Raw genomic sequence first — 24,201 nt, 5'->3', positions numbered from 1 at the left:
TAGGACAAAGCAAATAAATACGCACAGACATTCTTCGATTCATAAAAGACTGCGTACCGGCGCAGGACTTGCGTACGGCACATCCTGCGCCTGTTTCCCTTTTATAAATCGCAATCAACTCGAAATGCGGCGCAGCTTTTGCGGGCTTCACGTAACGCCCATATTTGCCTATGAATAGTCAAAGAAACGCCCATTCATTCATTCTGACTGCATGAAGAAGATCGCAGGAAATGACGACAGAACAGCTAAAAAAGACATCTCACACCGTGTCAGATTTAGGTTATTTTGGGGAGGTCGAGATAAATCATGTTTGGTGGATGCAGTTTGAACCAGAGTAGCAGCATGGAGGTCGGATCGTCACCAAAATAAATAAGTGGTCCGAAAAAAGTTAATGACAAAGAAAATACACATAACCTAACCTTCCTCAGGCGGGGGACAGGAGACACCCCCCCTTGATGAGAAACTGTAAGAAATGATCGGGGAATCCCTCCGGAGTGGAGTCATGACGACTGGATCTGAATTATTTTGTTGTATTTGGTGGTTTGTGTTCCAGCTGTCGATCAGCAACTATATATCCATAATCCACCAGTTAAAGGAAATACAACTAATGTGTTGTGTTATATTAGCTGTACAATTTACCACATATGGTGTTCTTAGTTTCCATACCTCCTGTGTTTTACGAGCGACTTATCAAGTAGGCTATTGGCGAACGGCATAAAACATGATTAAACATGATAGTCAGTTTAAAGTAATTCTGTCCTCCTGCTTACCGCATCATTTATGAGAATACATTTCTTAACAAGAGAACATAATCAAGGGGTGATCAATAACATTTCCGTATTTATTTATTTCTCCAAGTTATGTTTTTGTGTGCACTGAGGAGTCTCAAACAGGCGTTTGTTAAATCATTTTAAGATTGGCTTTAATCAATTTGTGAAAATGAATTCTTCATATATGATAAATGAGAGGTAACATTCTATTTATGGTATTATTTCCACATATTTCTCTCCATTCTTCCTTCTGCCAACGGTGTCGCAGTTTCTCGTCTCTCCCGTTTTAGTGCTTAGACCCATGCTTAGACGCATGGGTCAGAGTTTGCGTGGAGGACCGCACATTTTCCCGTCAAGTTTTTTTTTTAATAAATCACAAACATTGCGTAGAAACTGGCGTACGCCATCTTTTGAGCGTACGCACCGTTTATGAATGAGGCCCCAGGAGATACAAAGCATACCTGTACAATACTGCATGTGTATACTTATGTGACACTTCCTTCAAAAGTCATTTATATGGCACATTATCATACCTAATACAATAACTGTCTGTGAAACTACAAAAGGTATGTTATGCTAAAGTGGAACCATAAGTTCCTGCAAAATCAGATTGTTAAAGTTTACTTAAAGGGCCCATGTCATGGCCATTTCCACTGATCATAATTACATTGTTGAGGTATACTAAAATAGATTTATACTGTGCAATTTTCCAAACTCACATTGGTTTCGCATACAGCATCTCTGTCAAGCATGTGTATTCAGCAGTATTCACTTTCTCCACTAAACGACTCGTTGGAGCTCTTGCCCCCCCCTCCTTGTGAGCCTAGTGTGCTCCGATTGGTCAGCTCGGCCACTCGTTCTGATTAGTCAACCACCAGAGAGGCTGCGCCCATGTCTAACAGTGCTTTTCCCGGCTGCTCTCAGCGTAACATCAGTCTTATCATGGCGTCGGTACAGCCGTATATTTTATATACATATATATTTTTAACTGTTGTTATAGAAGAGTGTGACGGCCCCAGGGCCTTTGTCTTACGATGGGGTGGAGCTGAAGAGGCTAATCGGCACGATCACGGACACCTCCGGAGCCGAGGTGCTATTAAGCCCAGCTGCCCGGAGTCACACGACGGCCCCTGTCTCTCTCCAAAGCGGCTGCAGGAAGACTAACTCTGCGATCCTCTCAACCACCTATCTCTGCATTTACCGCAATAAATGTGCCGTGGTTTTGTAAACTCGTGTATGTCTCCTTGTCTTTCCATTGTTGCTCATAACAAAGAGTAAGTTATTTTTACCCGTTATAAACTACTACTGTTTGATGAGAAATCAAATCATGGTTTGCTATATATGAATTCAGGGAAGAAAGGATAGGCCTACTAAGTATTTCCATTAAACTTTATTTTTAGAAATGTACAAAATGAACATAAATATACATATATATATATATATACACACGGTATATCATCCATTCCTCCTCGCATCTTGCCTGCGCACAGTCGGTGCGGTGCCTTTTAGCACGAGGCCTCAGTAGTAGAAGTCCCTTCCCCGTCATGGATTGTCCGCCAGGATCTGGCTGGACGAAATCAAATGCAAATCACAAAATATTAGAGAAACTTAGTTGTTTTAGATTCGTTAGTAGTAGTTGTGTAATGAACAGCTTGCCTGCTAATATGCTAACCTAGCTTTGTTTACCTTGGTAGCTAACACGATATGAACGTTAGCTTGGAGGAAAGGCAACTATAATGCAGTGTAATAAAACTACTATGAACAAAAGCTAGTGGTTCATATTAGGCTAGCAATAACGTGTTTATAATTGCAATCGTATACGGGTATTCTGCTACCATACAATGTAACTTGCATGAATACATTGTTTTGCGCTAGCATACAGCTAGCCTCGTTAGCTACATGCAGTATATGTACTGTCACAATGTACGGTAAATCACCCGGAGTATACTGTATGAGTATTCCGTGTGTGTGACTGCAGACATTCTCCTGCCATGACAAACATGTAAGGCCATCTGCTGACATTGTAGTTGATATATTTAAACGCTAGCAACGTAGCATCACAAAAATGTTTTTCCGACCAAAACTAGCTCTAGCTCCGTGTGTTAGATCGGTTGCATACACGCTACGCCAGCTATAATGTAATTACGTTTCGCGACTGACCGCACGGCAAATCACCCGGAGTATACTGTCAATAGGTATTTTGTGTGTGAATGCAGACATTCTCCTGCTATGAGATACATGTATGCAAGGCCATCTGCTGATATTAGAGTTGATATATGGAAACTCTAGCAACTTAGTTAGCACTGTGTCAATGGCTTAGCAGTCCAACACAGTTTACACATTTAAACAGTCTTGTTTAATAAATACACAAATAACAATGCAAACTTACAGGTTGTATACCCAGATCTTCCCCTGCTCCAAACGGTCCAAACAAGCTGTGCATATCCGGCCTCAAACTGGGCAATGTTTTGGAAGCTTTCGTCTGTGAAATGCCGGTTCTTCGAACCTCTGGAGGAGGAACACGCCGCTGCAGGACAGAAAGCATTGTCCACATCGAATAACAGCAATGCCAATCTCCTGAAGCACCTAACTAATGTACATGGGGCTATAAAACTAGTCGCCAACGACCCCACCGTCTCAACCACCGGCAGTGACCCAGATGGAGCAACACCATCTAAACAGCCAAAAAACGATTTTTTTAAATCGCCACATGTCACCCAGAGTCAACTAAACAGATTGATTGCCAGGTATGTTGTTGAGGACATGCTGCCCATCGCAACGGTCGAGTCTGTTGCCTTCAGAGAACTAGTCAGCAAAATACCAGTGAAAGCAGTGAAAGCAGGGCCACAGTGCAGAAAGACCTTTTCCAACAACACAAAAACTTGTATTTTTATTGTTATTATTTTTAAAGTAAAGTAACTTGTTACTTTTATAATTTAGTAACTAATAAAGTAACTAGTTACTTTTTTGAGAGCAGTAACTATAACTATTACTAGTTACTTTTTAAAAGTAACTTGCCCAACACTGGTAATAACCTGTCTGATTCTCAGGGGTAGAACATTAAATGAGACACAGGGTGTTCACAAAGAGACACCAAATGACCACAAAGAGATAACAAATGACTAGAAAGAGACACAAAATCAATACAAAGCAACTTAAAAGTGACAAAATGACTACTTCGAGTCACAAAATGAATAAAGAGACACAAAACAACTTTTAAGAAATGAAAAATGACTATAAAGAGACAGAATGACTGAAAAGAGACAAAGAGATGCAAAATAGTTAGTTCTACCAGTGGTCAAACCCCTTTTAGGTCATGCCTACTTTGTTCATTTATTGGGTCCTTTTAAAGACAAACAAGGAATTTATTTTCAACAGAGGTGAAGAAATAAACATAAAATCCAACCACAATGTCTGTCTAGTAAGATATCTAGGAAAACCGAAAGCATACTCTGTGTCTAAACAGATGTCATGTCCTTAATTTAACCTGCAGACAGACTTCCATGCTATCATGTGGCTTAAAGGTAGGGTATGTAATTCACTTCAGAAACACTTGTTATATTCCATGGAATGCTCTTAACATCCCGATAGCAATGAATAAATCCAATGCTTTGACAATAAATATATACAAATATTTCATCTGTGGAAGCCGTGGCGCTGTAAAAAGCAAGTCCAATTATCTGCCTCGGCCCGCGGCAGATAATTGGATGGCCTACCTGCCTGTCAGCCTTCCATCTCGTGCACAAACTTATCTCGTCCCCTCGTTAGTCATGTTCGTGTGTGTTGGAGGGGGGGCTCTGTAAGGAAGTCTGAAGGAAGGGGCAGATTTATTTTGGTTGTGTACTTTCAAATTCTAGCACACTCGAGCTGGTTTCTCCATTCTTACCTACCCTACCTTTTTAAGGCTTGAAGAAAAGCTAAAAGAGCATGAAGCTAGAAAGTAGCTGGCAAATAAATAAGAACAAAATGTTACTTTTGCCTCTAATGAGAATTAAAGTTGAAAAAGGTGTGTCCATGATACCACATATTTTGCCACAAAGCAAACTTTCCATGGAAATGAGTGAATTAATAAACTGGAAAATGTTATCAAAACCATCAACTAGATGCCATCAGCCACAGAGACAAATTGGGCCAGGGGCATTAAACAGGGGGGCTACATTATATCTCAACTACCCACTTGTGAAGTAATGTGAATGCATATATGCATGTGGTTGTCTATTGTGGTGACACATCTGTCCAGACGGACAGCAACAAACTCAAAATAGTTTCAGTGGTAGTTCTGCTACAGTGAGTGTTTCCACGATGTTTTGACACACTTCACAGTAATGAATTGTACAAACAGTTGAGCTGAACTTGTGCATGTTTTGGCAGATGACTCAAATCTGCAGTCTCCTTAAAGTACTCCACCAAATGGAGTGGTGCAGGAATGAGTCCTAAAACCCAGAAAAAACTTAGCATTTAACCACTCCCAGTTTTCTAGTCTTGAAATCAATGTTTTTTTAATGTGTTTGCCTGAAATAAGGTCTGTGGTGAACTCGAGCTGAAGAGATTTTCACATTTGTTTTACGAAATCAAACTTCAGTAAAAACTCCACTCGTGCATGTCCGATAGTATAAGTGTCAAACAAATGGTGGTTGCTAACGAGACTAAATGTCTTCACACCGACACAAGTCCACCTTTAGCTTGTCATTTTAAAGACATACGAGGATTCTTTTTTTTAACTGAGGTTAAGAGATAAATGAAACATCTAACTACAAAGTCTGTCATAGTTAGCGGTGGTTAAGCGCAACCATCCGCTGTGCTGTAGTTCGTTTATAGCCTCACGTTAGCTTTTTACTTCTGTTGATTGCATTTACGCTTCAAAAATCATGAAGTGGTGTAAATATATGGAAGTTATCCTGCTGAACGGAATGTGTTATCATAAACTTGTATTGGTCACAGAGCTTATTTTCTGCAATATACCAAATATGGGGCAATCCCATTACTTTTTGTCGAGGGAGTCCTTGCTAACTTCCCGGTCGTCCTATAGAAATACATCATCAACTGCACCACTCCAATGTTATATGTTTTATTATTAATGTAGTTAATACTCTGCTGTAAGGGGGCATCACCATCCCAGTCTTTCTTGACTCAAAGTGACATCATGTATTGTGGCACAGATGTACAGTTTGTGTTTGAATGATGATTTCTCAGCCTCACAGATGTGTTATCTCCCAGACATGAGTCTCAAGGTCAACAAAAGCAATGTGATAAAACCATAGACTGTCAAGCTCAAAGTGTCTTGACAATGCCAGTATTCCTGGCTAATCCAAAAATAGGCGGTTCAGTTTAAACATGTGCTCCATTCTTCCCCCAGCCCGTTTCTGTAGACAAACACAAGTGATCCCAGAGTTAGATCCAACCAACATGTCTGTGTCTGCTCCTGTGTGTTGGTGATGACGGATAACAACCTGCGGCTGACTTTGATAAAGGAAGCTTTGTTCTGACTCAGTCTCCTGTCTGACTCCAATGAGCGCCAGGCAGCACCGTTTAAACACATCGCCCAAAATCAGTGATGAGCAGAGCTTCATTATATTAAGGATGTCATTGTTTTAATTCTCAAAGTTCTTATGTTGAGTAACATTATCCATCCTACTTTACAGTATTTTCAGCATAGCTCCATTGATCCAGTATGTTTTCATTTAGTTATTTAAAGGTCTCCTATCATGCAAAATGCACTTTTTGATGTCTTTTATACATAAATATGTGTCCCTGGTGTGTCGGGGAACTCACAAAGTGTCAGAAAATTAAATAAACCTCTCTTTTCCTCCGTACCCAAATCTCTGAAAACGGAGGTACAATGTAGCTGATCTAGATTTGCGTCTGATCTGACGTAATATCGGAAAAGTGGACCCACGTCACTAGCAGAAAGTTGCTATCAGAAACAATGCCTGACGTGTTTTGGACGCAATATGGTCTGTGTTTACATTAGCAAGCATGCTAACACTCAAAGCTAACGCAGTACTGGAGAGAGTATGTGTAAAAAAGCAGGAAACAAAAAGGAACTCACCTTGTGGTAAACCCGCAAGAGAAAAGCATTTGAGCTCCATACTGTTTCAGGAATAATCCTTGATGTGGTTTGGAACACAATATGTTGTTTCATCACGGCAGCATTTAGCTGTATCTGGGTAGAATTCTGAGCAGGCATTAGCTCCCCCTCCTCTTTTTTCTTTTTTTCAAGCTAAGGACCCGAACCTGCAGTTGTCTAACAGGGCTGAGAGGGATGTGAGGGATTTCTAAAATGCATGATCTGTTTGGTATTTTGAGCAAAACACATCATAGACATGTTTTTTATATATCTGAGACCCATAATATATGCCTAAAAATAGCATAATATTTGACGTTGTTACATTGCACTCAAAAATATTGTATAAGCATGATTGGATGTAATTGGTGGATATCTGTCATTTTTTGTGCAAAAAGGTGCACTTTTTACAAAAGTCCAGCTTTGTTTCATTTAAGTAATGATTTTGGTCAATTAATATAATAATTTCAAAAGGATTTAAACTCGCTTACTAAGTAAGCAGAAGTTTCATATTAGATCCTATGCAAATCAAATGATATTATGATCTCAAACGCAGTGACTCGCTTTGTTACTCGCAAATGTCTCTGTGACAGTGTAATGTCTTTCTTTCTAAACTGCGGCTGTTTTTGTTTTCATTACTTATTTGTGGTGTGCTTATACAGGGATGCAAACGCACGTATGGTGAAAAAAGAGAGAACTATTCGAAGCAGAAAAAAAACAGCGTAATATACCATCTGACAAAGGCCTGTGCTATAATGCTTCAATTAACTGGCTATTCTTTATAATATACTCTGATCAATAGGAGACAGAGATGTTAAGATATAAATCAAGGGTTTTTATTATTATTTACACCAGGGGTGGGGAACCTTTTTCCTTTCAATTTTTACAACATCCTCCGAGGGCCGTACAAATTATTGAACTCAACCTCTGCTTAAAAATACTAAAATCACAGCCCATTCATTTCGCCTTTCTTTCATGCTTTGCAAAGAAAAAGCTACCTCTTAATCCAGATATCTTACCATGACTCGCGCATGCACGTGCACGGTGTGGCATGACCACCACAACAGAAAGATATGGACACAAGATGTGTGCAAATGTATTTAGTATCCTATCCATGTGGACATGATTTAAGTGTGGCGGGGGATTTTTTTTTTTTAAGGAAACCTATCATGCTATATTTAAATGATATATTGTATGGCCATACCTATATAAGGTATATTTATACGTTTCTGTTTTCAAAATACCAAACAGATCATGCATTTTAGCCATGCCTCATTTCGCTCTATGTGCTGTTTGCTGTCTACGGGTCTGATTCTGCTGACCACGCCCCCCTGCAGGAGAGGGGAGACATGCTCTGATCAGCTGCTGGGCTGTCAGAAGAGGGGGAGAAAAAGAGATCTCCGTCCTCCGTGTTTTATTATATAGAGTCGTTATTCATTTGTTTTAAAGCTCAATAAATAACAAAGAAGACCTTTGACCGGCAATTTTCTAATTTTGTCCGGAAGATTTAAACTTTAACGGACATCTTGACCGGCGAAAGAAACTGAAACTGAAACTCTGCCGCACGGTCCCCTCGTTCCTTGGAAGAGGCGGAGAGGTGGGTGTTTGTCATCTGCTGGTGGACTAACCGGAGAGAATTACAGTGCTTGCCTCGACGGGGAGGGATTGCATTGCAGCGGGAGCAAACGCTTGCCTCGGGGAGGGAGAAAGAAAGCCACAGCGGAGAATAAACAGAAGGGAAACCATGGCAACCAAGTCTTCCTTGCTGCTTTTGTGGCAGACTACAGCGCCACTTACAGGCCTGGCATATGTACTACAGCGTCTCCAGCGCTTTCGAACGGCAATGGCCGTGGCTGTCTCCTCCTGATTGGTGGAGTTGGCCCAATAGCCGTAGCGCCACCGTCCTGACGTCAGGACAGTGTTCAAATCTGGATCAGTTTTTATCAGATCCGTTGCAGCCCCTTTTTTAGAGATTTGGGTATGGAGGAAAATAGAGAGGGTTGTGTTTTCTGACACTTGGTGAGTTCCCTGGAACACCGGGGACACATATTCATGTATAAAAGACGTACAAAAGTGCATTTTGCATGATAGGTCCCCTTTAAATATTGAAGTTAAAAGCATCAATCTGGTGCACTTTGAGAGCAAAAAGAAGAGATCTATGGATACATCTTTCAACACCCATATGAAACAGAACTGTAAGCAGATTTTTCTTTTTGGATATTTTACAAATCACTCTCCTTTCAAACTCTATTCTTGTTATTTTTAACAACTTTTTTGTTACTGTCATATAGTATTTTATACCTGTTTTTCATTTAGTCTCTAATGTCTCATTAATAACTATAATGATCATATCAAGGTGTGCCTTAACCTCACTGAGCTGAGGTTATTTGAGCCTCTCAGGAGAGAGCTCTCTTCCACCTGGTTGTAGAAAAGCTCTTTAAATTCGTTAGCATAGCTAGCTAACCAGATGCTAATAACAACAGATCGCCACTGTGCTTACAACTAAAGACACAGCCACGCAAACACTGCGGCATGTACGGCTCCTTATGGGTACTGCAATATTTGAAGAGCTGGAGCGGCGTTCCGGTGCTCTCCGTCAGCACTCTAGTCTACACTCCTTTCAGACGAGACTTATACCACGTAAAGACACGTTACGCTCGTGTTGTGTTCAAGGAACCTGTCCTTGGCCAGGAAAAACAGGCACTCGCTTGTTTAATTATTTTGCGGTCTCGATTTCTTCTTCTTTATTGAAGTGAGAAGTTGTCCCAAATCAGCGTTAAAAAAGCGGGAGGCGCCGAAAAGCGACTAATTTGCATCACTGTTATAACTTTAATAACTTTACCTTAATGTGACAGTAGAATGATTGACTCCTGGACCAGTCAGTGGATGCTTTTTATTACAATAGTTTCAGTGCTGTCTGGTAGAGATTGTCTCCCCAGAATTATGATTGATGTTTTTATTTTTTTTCATGAAATGTAAACTTGGAAGTGGCTAATCTGCATATATGAAAATGGAAAAAACGTGAATGTGCAATTCCTGCAACCAGGTACACGCATGCATTTATTTATTTATCTGTGGCTTGAACATTTTAGATGATAAATAAAGGATATCTCCCTGTAGGCAGGCTGGAAAGGTATTTGTGTGAAGTAATTTGGGTTTTATTTTCTTCATCCCAGCATTAGTGTGCTGATACTGAACAGTGTTACTGATTTTCAGTTGTTCTCAACCGTAAGGCTGGCTGAAGCCTACCATCAAGACACAATTACAGTATGTGCTACTGTTTCAACCGGACTTACAGACCTAGTGGCTTTACTGCTGTGTCAGAATTTGAGTTTACTTGTTTTTTTTCTGCTACTACTGAAATCTAAAATAAATAGTTTAGCACTGTACCAGTAATCACATTCAGTGGTACCAGATAGAATATAAATGAAATGTTATGTAACCTTAATCTTGACTATTTTTAATTTAGGACTTGCTTCAAAATCATAATATTTCCTAATATAAGGAAGACCTATATGCCATTTGGGCTGTGTATTGGAAACAAATCTGGTGGTAAAAGGATAACCATGATACAAGGGTAACAATTTAAAATGTTGCTTTCCTAGATATTGCATTGGTTTAAAAAAAAAATCTTATGTAGGAAAAGTGTAAATCATAAAGAATATGTATGCACATTTGCATCTAATTGGAGTAAAACAATTAATAAATAAGGATCCGTCTGTTTGTCTCAGGGCTCAAGGCTTTAAGACATCTACAGATAATTTAAATACTGCCTGATGTTTCACCATTTGAATGTTGTTCCTCTTGTGCCTCTCCTCTTCCTTCCTCTGCAGGTTATGGTCACACCACTCCTCTGTCGGACACTGGTAAAGCGTTCTCCATCCTCTACGCCCTGATCGGGGTCCCCTTCACCATGCTGGTGCTCACGGCCTGCGTGCAGAGGATCATGTTCCCCCTGGTGCTCGCCCCCGTCGGGCTGCTGCAGCGCTCCGGCCTGGAGCCTCGGCCTGCCACCATCGTCCACTTCCTGTTGCTGCTGATCCTGGTGGTGATGTGTTTCTTCGTGGCGCCGGCGGCTGTGTTCAGCACGGTGGAGCTGTCCTGGTCCTTCCTGGATGGAATCTACTTCTGCTTCATCTCGCTGTGCACTATCGGACTGGGAGATTTTGTCCCGGGAACGCAGCCCAATCAGCAGTACAGGTCGCTGTACCAGGTCGCTGTCATGGGTGAGTGCAGTTGTTAATATTTCCTTCCTACATCAGAAATTGTGTTCGTCCATTTACACAACTATAATTCAGCCAAACTGTAGATATTATTATAAAACAGTACAGGAACAGACGTAACAATTTCGATGTTCTTTGGTTAAAACGTAATTTTCGGCCACTAGGGGCTCTCAATCTTACAATAACAAGAGTTTTTTTTGTGTCGTAAAGGTAGTGTGGGATTGTCAAAGTTTGTCATTGCAGTCTGCTCTCAGTTAGGATTACTTAATTGTTCATGGTTTGGGAGGTTTTTAGCAGGAGCCACATTTTCCGCAGAAGTCTCCTCTTTAACCTGTTATGTACCGCCCCCCCGGTACCGGGCGGATAAACGCGTCATTTGCAGGAAACAACGTCTAAGGAATCTTAATATTTAATAAACTATGAATGTTTTATATCCATGTAACGGGAAGAAACTCAGCTAACTGATCTTTTAAAAAAAAAAAATCCAAAAAAAACCCACAATGCTAGCACTCAGCCTCTGAATTAGCCACGAGCGAAAAAATGTAACCTATCTCTGCACCTAAACTCACTCATAACTCCCTTATTACTTATCCTAGATGCACAGCCAACCCCTGGTTTTGCATCAGCTGGAGACACAGAATCTGGGGGTGCCCACCTCAACACTCAGTGATAAACATTTGTGACGCTATAAACGAAAGCGTACATCATAACATGTGGAGCTAGGTAGCTAGAAACGCTGACATAGCTTACCTTGGTCAAAACTGGTCTTCAATGGCATTAAAACGACAAAAAAAAAGATGCTGCAGTTAATCCATAGGTTAATCCAATGTGTCTGTGTCCTCTTTGAAATGATTTCTGATAATCCATAAGCAATAAAACTGCTTTTTCGTTTCCAAATGTCAGAGCGAGAGATCGGTCCACTCTGCTGCAAAATGACATGCGCGAAGCCTCCACCTCTTCTCTTCACAACGTGTGTGTGTGGGGGGGGCCTCCCCCTTCGATTCTATTGGCTCTATCGGTCAGAAAGAGGTGTCAACCATCAAAATCGACCAAGGGGGGCCAGAGATATGGAAAAAAAACATTTTCACCCAAATCACCTCAGAGGTGGGGTGGTTTTGGCTAAACCTCTCTAAAAAGGTCAAATGTCACTTGTTTTGCATCAATCTTGATACAGGGTACTTATTATATGTTGTACTTTGGATTCCTAAAGCTTTTAGTCTACTAACCCATCATCCAAGGGTAGTTTTCACTATCTGTAAAAAACAATTTTTGGACGGACACTATAATTTACAGTTTTTTACTATGTAAAATCTGAATTTTCTTTAAAATAAAAAACATCTATATTGATTCTGAGACTTCTACATCCAACTCACAGATGTAACCTTGCTTTGATAAAAGAAATTATTCATATAACCCTTTTAGAAGTTAAGTTGTAGTCATTTGTTTTGGGCATGTCATTTTCGAGCCTGAAACATGAAAAACAGGCTTGGTGCTTAACAGGTTAATGAGTCTACAAACTGACCAGCAGATTCAATCTGAGAAAAAAAAGGAAAAAAAAGTACTTTCACATAAAAATATCAGGGTTTCACCAACTTTGCTCCTCACAAAACAAACAGCCAGGAGCCCATTTGCTGCTGTTGTTAGTTCAGCTTGTTTCTCTGACAACTTCAGATCCAGGCATTCAGGACAGTGGCGCCGGAAGTAGGGGCCTGGGCCTTGGCCCCCCCACTTTACAGCCCTGCCCCACATTTTCGCAGCGGAACACTACATCCCGTTTCAATAATTCCCCTCAACTCTATAGTCGCATCTAAAAAGAACGCGATCTGATCTAGCTGTGTATATTTTTTTATTTTTGCAAATTGAGGAGATAAGACGATCTCTTTAGCTACAGGCTCAGCGACAGAGGCTCTCATATATTGCATTAGGTAAAATAAAGCAGGCACACATAAGAGGAAGAATATGTACATTTTAATCCAATCAAAGAGGACATTGTCCCACCATTCAAATGTATCCAGTGTACATTACAACCAATTAACCAACAGCTTACATTTGTTTCTTTGTTACGTTGATCTGTGTAAGCCGTTAACCTATCTAGATAAACGTAGCTATTGATATCGCAAACATGTCAAAAGACCCAGCGCATAAGAAAAGAAAATACAGTCAAACAAAACTGAACTTCAACAACTTCCATGTCACATCCCTGACATCCACAACTCCGGAGCCTGGCCCTTCAACCCTAGAACCAGCGCAGCCAGATGAACCCCAAAGCAGCAGCTCTGCGACCGCTGAGACTGTCAAAACCGCCGGCATCGTTGAACCGAAACAGGCTGGTTCCGACTGCGTGTAGGTTTGTGGTCGGGACATTGAGACGGGTAAAGCTGCACAGCTAATTGTAGATAAAAAGGAGACCGCTAGATCGTCTGGGCAAAGAGAAAGGTACTTCAATGCAGAATGGTACAAAAACAGAGAGTGGTTAATTCTTTGCAAAACCACTAAACGGGCCTTCTGTGAAATAAACTACAGCTTTGTAAATTCCGGATTTAATAACTGGAAAAAGTGCCCAAGCCTCCTGGACAGCCACGAAAAGTCTCATTTTCAGAGTGTAGAGGCTTCTCAATTCTCTAATTTCCCCTCCTCGACTCCTATCCTCGACTCCTATCCTCGAGACTTAGTCCCGCCCACAGGAGATGCGAGCGGAGGAGCCGAGGAGGGGAACCGAGGAGAGTGGAGGGGAAGCAGCAGGCGGTTAGAGAAATGAGAACTCCTCTCCTCTGAGCGGTTTAAAGAGACGTCCGTTAATGATGACAGGAGGCACAGCAGCACTCTGTCTGATGGACAGATGTGTTCATGACCACTTATATATTTACTTTTAATTCATTGACAATAACAGGCTACAGATGCGGACATATACACACAAATATATTTATATAAATGTATACAATTTAAAGTATGAGAGCACTCTCATAATAACGTAACACAATCAGAGACTGGATATATCCCCCCCCCTCTCTCTGGTCGCTGAAATGGGGAATTGAAATTACGGGCCAAAAGTTGTATTAAAAGTAAGCATCGGACACCAAACCAACTGAGACCCGTCTGTCCGCCGCATCTACGCACTGTACAACACACACACCGACACACTGTACCACACACACCTACACACTGTACCACACACACCTACACACTGTACCACACACACCTACAGCTCCTAAAGCATATCATCAGGCTACAGCCGTTGTGTATTTTATTATGTGAAGCACTAAATGGTCTTAGAAAAAGATGGACTCTTTGTTTGTAGATATCTACTAAACTACAGCATACAAATACAGAGAGTAATGTAGGCCTGTTATACCGAGTGATATATATGTTACACACTGCTCTGCTTTCTGCACGGACCTCACAGCTGTTCTCACTGTAAACATCGCGTCGCGATGAAAGCAGTTCATAAAATAATATCCAGGGGATGCATGCAGAGCTGTCATTGGCTGAGATAAGTCCGGCCGTGCGTCACGCCTCCACCGTTCCCGGAAATGCATCCGCGGAGGAGCCGTGGAGGAGCCATCAGTGTATCCTCGGTTATAGCTCCTCCAGAGAGCCTCCTCGACGCTCGATGCTCGGTCCTCGATGTGCATTTAGAGAAATTAGATGTCCATCAACATGGCGCGCTGAAATCCATTTCCGGGTCACTACCGGAGGTCCGAGGAATCGAGGAGGGGAAATTAGAGTATTGAGAAGCCTCTATTGTTCAAAAAAAGGGCTTGAGTGCATAAATTAATGTTGTCTTCTTCTGTTTGCTTTAATACAGGCTGCGTAGTTATGCAGCGCCCCCACTGCCAGTAAATGTAACCACTACAAGGAACCCTGTTAATTATGTGCAGTTATTTCACGACTTTTATTATATACACCTTGAAAAAATTACCTCAATGGTGGATACGGCCATGCCTGTAGCCAGAGGCGGAGTGATTACCACTCCGCTAATGCCTGTAGATTTAGCGTTTCTTTGACCATCACATACACACGCACTTTTTGGACCCCACACTTCTGAAATGAATCCGGCGCCGCTGATTCAGGATCCACAGAGGTGTCCAAAACAAAAACTCAGGCCCGCCCCTCCCTACACGCAGATCACGCAGACTGTGTGGGGCCTCACCTTGCGAAGGGGCCCTCATCTCATGTGCAAATGCGGCGCAATTCACCTTATGCGCAAATGCAGCGCAATTATGCGCGCAACAGTTTCCCCGCTGCGAGGCTCTAGCCTGGTTAGGCTAACTGCTAGCTAACGGCTAACATTTGCTCAGAATGTTTCTCTGAAAACGTAGCATACTGATGTCTAATGACTGAAATCCTTCATCCTGTTAAATTATAGTTAGAAACAACCAAGTTGATTTACTTGATTTAAAATGACATATTTCTCTAGGTTTGAAAGTATTGAGAAACACAACTCAAGAAAATACCTAGCATTAATCTAGTGGTTTATTTCAGAATATTATATAATATTTCATATTATATCCTTAAAGTCATGTTAGCCCTTTGAATGTTTAACAACTTTTAAAACTGGCAGGCTATTCTCAGTCTATCAGTATCCTCACTCTAGCCATGACTTAGGCACGTTTGTTTGTGGTGTGTAAGTGGTTAACGTTTAGTCTAGAGTTTCTACAGTCTCAGTTTCAGGCTCACACACTTCCTCATTTTAAGGCTTGGTCATCTGATATATATGTTTGATAAGAAGGTGTTGTCTCATCGTGATCCGGACCTAATGAAGTACCCATCCGCCCCATTTACTCGGGCAAACAAATGTACTTTAAATGCTAAATTGTGGCTGAGGGATTAGAACTGACAGATAAAATATACCATAGACATGTTAAAAAAACGGTGAAAAGCCTGACTTACTTACTTTCACTACCTTTCCAGTAATGGTTGCACACTTGGCTGTAAAATGTTTTTATTAAAATGTAGTGCAGAGTCTGGGATGTGCTCCTGCTGCCACTTCTTGGGTTTCAGGTGAGTCACATGTGTTTACGCTAGCAACGCTGTGGTCTACGCATCATTAAGGCGCCGTTTACACGAGGAGAAAACTGCTTGTATCTGCATAGTTTCGCGTGCGTATAGCCCTATTATTTACACGAGGCCGATAGAAACTGACCCCACAAACAATAACGGGTCCCAAGGTGAATAGATTTGCAAACGAAACGCTCTGGGGGGTCAACCGAGTCCGTGTAATCACCTCTATACGAATATTTCCTGAAAAAATAACGATAGCCCCACCTCTCCTGCTCACTGCTGTAGCAACTATCAAAAATAGCTGTGTTAATTAAACGCACAAGGGGTTCTTGAATGAAATAATATTATAAAAGGCAAACCAGAATTGTTAACGCCCAATATACTCCTTAAACAAAATAAACAGAGTCAGATTTCATGCATTGATCCATTATATTGACAAAGGAGGATCTCACCCGGTGTTTGTAGAGAATATCTCTCTCTTTCTGAGCCGTCCTCTCCACGGAGACGTGCTTCTTGGTCGGGATGCAATATCCACAGATTCGGTTTCTTTCGGTTTCTTTCAGTTTCGGGGCTTAAACAGAAGGGTAGCCATGGCAACATTGCAGCGGGGCTGCTCGGGTTGCTCTTCTTCGCGGCTTTTGGTGTATTTTGGCGGAAGTTACAGCGCCACTTACAGTCCCAGCATATGTACTACAGCGTTTCCAGCGGCCTCGTTTGAACAGACACGTTAAATGAAACAAATGCATGTGAACAGAAGACTTTTTTGAATACGCATACTGTGCATAAACGCAAACGGTCCCGTGTGAGCGGGGCCTAAATTACATTTAGCTGACACTTCTATCCAAACAACTTCCAATAAGGGCGATTAATCATGAGGATATAAACCCAGAGGGGCAGAGAATCCTGCAGTTACATTAGCTAGCAATGAGACCGATCATTTCAGGTGCTATACTGTCACTAGTTTGAAGAGATTCATTTACGTGTGTAATGTAAACACTGTTGCCGTCTGATCTGTAATATACAGAGTAAATGGATACTACATAATATTCTTGTTTGTGTGCCTCGTGTGGCAGCTCAGCTGCTGATCAGTCAGAAACAAACTGTATTCAACACATGCGTTAGGCCCCGAGGATACACAGTGTATTATTGTGACACCTTATGTGAACATGACTTTTATTTGGTTTACAAGAAAACTCCACAGGGCAATTTCTAATTAGTAAAGTAGTAACATTTTAGCCTTCCTTTCTTCCCCCTCCCCCCTCACCAAACACACACTTTTAAAATATTTAAAGGACAAAACAGGAACAGCAACTTTCTTTAACCACATTCCTAGCATCTATTGAGTGCCACTAAAACCCAAAAACATCATATGGGGGCAACCACATATTTACAATAATGTTTCCTGCAATACAACTAGAAAAAACTTTTAGAGGAAATAATTGATAGTAGTTGGTCATATCATACTGACGTACGTGTGTCATAATCATGATTCTTTATCATTTTTCCTTCTGATGATGTGATTAATAAATGAAAAATAAGTACCAAGTTTTTTTTTGGCAATCCCTGCTCTCAAACTAAAACCAACACACTTCGTGGTGCATTTCCTTTTCTGTTTTAAACCTGCTTATTATTGAAGTGGCTTGAAGCTGCTGGGGATATGTTGGTAGGTTTGACTTAATCCAGTAATTATTATTATTATTTATTCATTTAGTTCTTTATCAATATAACTGATCTCATAATCCCTTATTTTCATGAACATGTGTTTCTACAGTCTCAAACATCGAAACATGTTTAAAGGTATTTTTCAACTAACACTGGGTCATTGTGGCGTTTTTACATTCTTATCTAATTTGAGGTGTCTGTTAAGAATATAAAACCTGCTGCACTTCTGGGTTTGTGAAAGTGAAAACTAGCATGGTCACATGACTCAGTGAGCCTGCTGAGGCTCTGAGGTCACACAGAGCTACTACATGCCTGCAGAGGAGAGGTTTATTAAAGATGACCCGGCAGAGGCACAGAGAAAGGTGTCAGGAGTAGACAGATCCCTCTGACCTCACTGCAGGATCCTCATCTGTCTGCTGCAGAAACTCCTCTTCATCGAAAGGGGGAAAAAAAGGCAGCATTTTGTTGTTGCACAGAGAAAGCAGGAAATCCCCTGAAAAGGCAGCTTTTAAACCAACGTGACAGGAAAGATATTGCCGGGGTTATGACTAGTCTGTGCAGATGTTTTTACAAGGTTTTTCATAAATATTCCAGAGGAAGAACTGTTTGAAAACTTTGTCTTGAGAGGCTAATGATGAATGATGTTTTGTGATTGTTCTCTGAGGGCAATCTGACCGTTCCCACCCCCCTGTGAGAAATAGCACCTCTCACTGCTCCTTTTTCCAGGAAGAGCAGGTTGAGAGCTGGGTTCCTTAGAAATGAAAATGTCCTCTGAGTTATTTGTTAGCTGTCACACTTTTTATTTGGTGCTCATTGTGAGTTCCCCCGACTGCAGAGAGTTTCATGGAACTGAAATAAATGTGCCCAGAAGTATTTTTAGTTTTTTATAAGCTTTCTGAAACCTAGAAATCATTGGTGCAACATCATTCATGTGTGGCATGGCTCTATGGCGAGGCAGTCAGTCTGTTACTTGTTCACACCACCTCTAATCTGCTAATCTTCATTATAAATGTCAACACATAATATTTAAATATACAAAGTGCCCAAGTTTACTTTAAATTATTTTCTTTTATTCAACGAATAGTAACAGAGTGCCGCACATGAAGATATTTGGATCATCAGTTCTGTAGAAAACTACACAAAACTGTTTGACCCGGCTGGACTTTGGTTAGTGCCTGCGTTGAAATGTAGAAGTGTGAGTAGGATCATCACAACCCAAACCACAAAGAGGCCACGTCCGCTAACAGCCACTATGGGACATAGAAATTATGTTTATGGACACTTCACTAATCCATGATTTGACTATTGGCTTTGGTTCAATTTTGTATCACACATTGATGGGCCTCTGACTTTTCATTTTGCACCACAATCGGTCCAATAAAGAAAATGGTAATAAAAGGTTTTTGTCTAAATACTTTGAACATCAATGGTTCCTATCAGCTTCAGATGTTCTTGTAGCTATGTACATGTAGATGAAGACCGCGCCTAGGTAAAGCCTCTCATGACTCAACTGTGATGTGCTGGTTATTAGTTTTTATGTATTTTTTACATTACATAGCATTTAGCTGCTGCTTTTATCCAAAGCGACTTACAATAAGGGCAATAAACCATAAAGATTCAAACTAAGGACAACAAGAACAGTGCTTACATATTTACTTCAAACAAGCAATATCATTGTTAGTGCTGCTGCATACGTTTTTCTTTTTTTTCTTTTCGCCAAGGTATAAGCGAAACAGGTGGGTCTTCAGTTTGCAACGGAAGATATGTAGGCTGTCCTGATATCAGTGGGACTCGTTCCACCATTTGGCAGCCAACAAAAAGGCGTGTCTTCTTTTTTTAGGTGTACCTGGTTCCACTTCGCAGTGAGGGAGTAGCAACTGATTGGCAGATGCCGAGCCAAGTGCAAATGCTGCAGTGTATGGTTTGACCATGTCTTGGATTTAGGATGGACCAGATCTCTTTACAGCATGGTAGGCCAGTAGAAATGTCATGAAGCATATTCTGGCAGCTAGGGAAGGGAGCGAAGGAGGAATTAGTGTGGGAGGACTCGGGGAGGTTGAAGACCAGTAGGGCTGCTGCATTTTGAATTAGCTGCAGAGGCCAGATGGTATTTGCAGGTAGAGCAGCCACGAGGGAGTTGCAGTAGTCAAGGCGCAAGATGACAAGAGCCTGGATCAGGACCTGTGCGGCCTTCTGGGACGTGTCCTCCTGATGTTGTACAGAGTGTATCTGTAGGAGCGGGTTGTAGCAGTGATGTTAGAAGTGGAGGACAATTGGTCGTCCAGTGTCACACCTAGGTTCCATGCAGTCTGAGTCGGGGTAACAGCAGAGGGGCCAATGTTGATGGACAGGTCATGGATGGGAGAGTCCTTACCTGGGATGAAGAGCAGTTTGGTCTTGTTTAGGTTGAGCTTCAGGTGCAGACATCCACTGAGAGATGTCAGACAGACAAGCAGAGATACTTGCGACCACCCGGGTTTCAGACCAGGGAAACAAAGACACAGAACCAGTTGTGTGTCATCTGTGTAGCTGTGGTAGGAGAAGCCATGAGAGCGAAAGAGAGAACCAAGTGAATTGGTGTACAGAGAAAAGAGGAGAGGACCAAAGATAGACCCCTGTGGGACCCCAAACTATTGGCAGCAGGTGTCGAGTTTCAAATGTTTAAATATGCCCTTTAGTATTCAAGCATCTTTGGAGCAAGCAATAGAATACACGTGTTGTGGTACATTTTGATAGTGTTGGTAATGAAAATCATTCAAAAGTGTCTCAGCTTCACAGGTCAGGAAACAATCATTTCTTAGTTTGGCAACCATTTGGGAATCTTCATAAATGACATGATTCAGATGATAACTGTAAATGTGCCTCTTCATAAATCCCTGTCCAGGGTCCCAGTGGTTCTTTGTTCTTGTTTTAGATTGAGCCTTCCCTGTCACATGATGGAGGTTATTCTCATAGTCCTGCTCTTGTTATTCATCATCTGTGTGGGTGTTTTCAGGGCTTGAATGACCTTTTGTCCAAATGTAGCCATGCTGTGGTTTTGTTATTTGTGGTCTCAGTCAGAGAGCTCTACAGAGAATATCAAACAAACACTGGAACAACCTTTAGAAATAACTGTGATCTGCTGGGTATTTATTTGGTTTCTGTGGTCATTTAGGACTTAAGTATGTCTCTGCTACACTTCTTCCTGAATGGACCTACATTTGGGAAATCCCAATTCAGATTTAATGTTCACACAGGAAGTTGCTGTATTTGTGTCCTCGGATAATCCCTTGACTTCAGTAAAGCCTGGCAGTTCACACGGTGCAGCCATGTTGTTTTCTCATACCTCAGGCTGTATTATATAATGATGATGTAGAGTCACATTAACCCACGCGTTCCTGCAGGATTAGTGACCGACTGTAAGGTGTGGCCTTCTCATGAAACTGATGTTTCCCCAGCTGAAGTGCTCAATCTGATCATATGTGAATAAATGCATTCCTGCACATGCACATTCCCTGCTGTAGTGGTAATGATGGCCAACTTCTCATAAGTGTTTTTGTGTTCTGATAATATGATTCACCGGTTACCAGCCATCATTTTTGTAGGAGGTAGGAAGTGGAAATCCTACTAAGCATTGAAACTCTTGTTTCCTATAATTTCTCAACAATAATCCCTACATTGTCATCATATGAAATGTATTCTGATCCTGAAGTGTTGCAATGAAAAGGGCACAACCATGTTAAAACTCCCTTAACATAAGATTGACCAAGCAAAGTTCAAAATGCCTTTTTAGAGGCTTTTCCGGCAAATAATTTCTGGTGTTGCTGAGAGGCAAATACTTTGAGATTGTACTTCAAGGATTTAGGCTGTCTAAAATCCGAACTCATCATGTTCTGTTTTTCACTAGAATGAGTGCTTCACAGAGGGAAAAGGGATTACAAGTGATAAAAAGGAGGTGATCTCTTGTTCTTTAAATCTACTTCCAGGTAGCTTGCATCAAGGCTTACTGTTAACGTGGCTTCGACTTTACTGATGGATTTCCCCTGGATTTCCCCTTCCTCACTTCCTGTACACCTCCCACAGTAACTGTAATGTTGTGCAGCTGCTGTAATCCTACACTGTTGTTGTCCTGCAGTACAGTGAGGGACCTTTGTCCATGACCGGACTCTGTGTGTGGCAGTTTGTTGCATTCATGTGACAGAAGAAAACCACGTGGCATTTCATGAAGGGAAACGCGAGAAAGAGAGCAGAAATAACAAACGCTGAGCAAACAAACAACTTGAGGCACTTTTGTCTTCCTCTTTGGATGAAATGGGTTTACTCAAATAGTCACTGTTTACTGACCATTATAAGTCAAACTTGGACATTAATTCCTTAACTCTTTACTGTCCACATGTTCCTAGTTTAAGCAATCTTGAATGGAGCAGACATGACATAGAATAACATTGTAGTTTCTGTCTTTTTCTAAATGATTTTCACAAATAAAACGGACATTTAAAAAGAATATTAATTTACATTTATCTCATAATTCTGTTTATCTTCAATTTAAAGACGCCAAACATTTAGCTGATGAGCATCGTTTCTCTTAATTACTGTGCTAAAGATGTCTCTGTACAGTTTAAACAGTGGTTCTCAACTGGTCAGGCCTCGGGACCCACTTTGTCCTTTGTCAATAAATCGCGACCCGAAATTTTGAACCACTCAAATCTATAAAACAAAAAATTGTGCTGTAATATATATATATATATATATATATATATATGTATATGTGTATGTGTATATGTATATGTGTGTATATATATGTGTGTGTATATATATATGTATATATGTGTGTATATATATATATATATATATATATATATATATATATATATATATATATATATATATACATATATATGTGTATGTATGTATATATATGTATATATATATATATGTACTATGTATGTATATGTCTCTCCCTCTCTGTCTCTCTCTGTCTTCTCTCTCTGTCTGTCTGTCTCTCTGTCCTGTCTTCTCTCTCTCTGTCTTCTCTGTCTCTCTCTCTGTCTGTTTCTCTCTCTCTCTCTCTCTGTCTGTCTTACTCTCTCTCTCTCTCTCTCTCTCTCTCTCTCTCTCCCTGTCTCTCTCTTTTTCTCTCTCTCTCTCTCTCTTGTCTCTCTCTCTTGTCTGTCTCTCTCTCTCTCTCTCTCTCTCTCTCTCTCTCTCTCTCTCTTGTCTGTCTCTCTCTTGTCTCTCTCTCTTGTCCTGTCTCTCTCTCTCTCTCTCTCTTGTCTCTCTCTCTCTCTCTTGTCTGTCTCTCTGTCTCTGTCTGTCTCTCTCTGTCTCTGTCTCTGTCTCTGTCTCTGTGTCTGTCCTGTCTGTGTCTGTCTCTGTCTGTCTGTCTCTGTCTGTCTCTGCTCTCTTCTGTCTGTCTCTCTGTCTCTGTCTGTCTGTCTCTCTCTGTCTGGTCTCTCTCTCTCTGTCCTTCTCTCTCTGTCATGTCTTCTAGTCTGTCTCTTCTCTTCTCTGTCTCTCTCTCTCTCTCTCTCTCCTCTCTCTCTCTCTCTCTGTATCTCTCTCTGCCAGGCTGCTCTCTCTGCGACCCAGAAATAGTATTGTTATCAGTGGCGCGGCTGGTCAATAAAGGGCGCCGACCTTTTCCTCCCTAGTGGAAAGTGGTTTTGTTTTTCAAATAATGAAATAAATAAAATGAACTGTCACTAATCATCAGAATGTAACTTTAATGTACAATAATGTGTTTTAAAACCGTAGGATACATTCTCTGAGTATGGCGTTATTTTTATCTCTTGTCCTGGGTGGCAGATTACGTCACTTCCGCCGCCTAAAACCGCAGGAGCTAATGGTACATTAGCAAAACAAACGCAATTGTTTGTGTGCAAAAGGTGCACGTTCCCCTCAACTGTTTCAATTGTATTGTTACTCTCAGTACAGCCCCACTTTCCGAACATGAAATGCACGCTAATACAAAATAAAATCGCAATGACACTTATTATATATATATATATATATATATATATATATATATTTTTTTTTATATAAATAAATAACGATATCTTGTATAGTTACACCCGCTAGACAACAGTGGCGGGTTCGACAAACAACCGTGTTGGCCGGGTGCACCGCGGCGGAGGTGGGGAGGTTCCAGCCCTGAACCTCTACCCCGCTGCGGGACCCGTGGTGGGACCCGTCAGACCGTGCGTCGTCGGCCGGCCGGGAAGGAAGAGACACGCAAAGTGGGGGAAGTCCCCCACCCCAACGCAGCACACCCTCCCGGTCATCAGAGTCGAACCCGCAGTTCGGAAGAACCAACCGCCAGAGCAGCAGAACTAGGCCGTGGGCATGGTGGGTCGCGTTTGCCATTCGATCACAGAGCGGAGAGGAGAAAAATGCAACAAAACATGTCAAAATCTGTTAATATATGGATGAGTGGGAGGGGGGGCTGGACACTGGCCGTGGGGGGACACCCGGACCGGGCAGTGTCCCAGTTAGAAGGAACCGG

General features: G+C 41.4%; 1 protein-coding gene across 1 annotated transcript in view; it reads left to right on the top strand.

The window, feature by feature from the left end:
- kcnk6 (potassium channel, subfamily K, member 6) overlaps positions 1–24,201 on the top strand; it is a 35,925-nt gene that overhangs the window by 8,141 nt on the left and 3,583 nt on the right. Inside the window, exon 2 of the mRNA XM_034115901.1 lies at positions 10,668–11,060. Coding sequence (XP_033971792.1) covers positions 10,668–11,060 — 393 coding nt within the window. The remainder of the gene's footprint in view (positions 1–10,667; positions 11,061–24,201) is intronic.

The sequence above is a fragment of the Trematomus bernacchii genome, unplaced genomic scaffold, assembly GCF_902827165.1.
Source record: "Trematomus bernacchii unplaced genomic scaffold, fTreBer1.1, whole genome shotgun sequence".
Lineage (NCBI taxonomy): Eukaryota > Metazoa > Chordata > Actinopteri > Perciformes > Nototheniidae > Trematomus > Trematomus bernacchii.
This window is presented reverse-complemented; position numbering and strand designations above follow the sequence as displayed.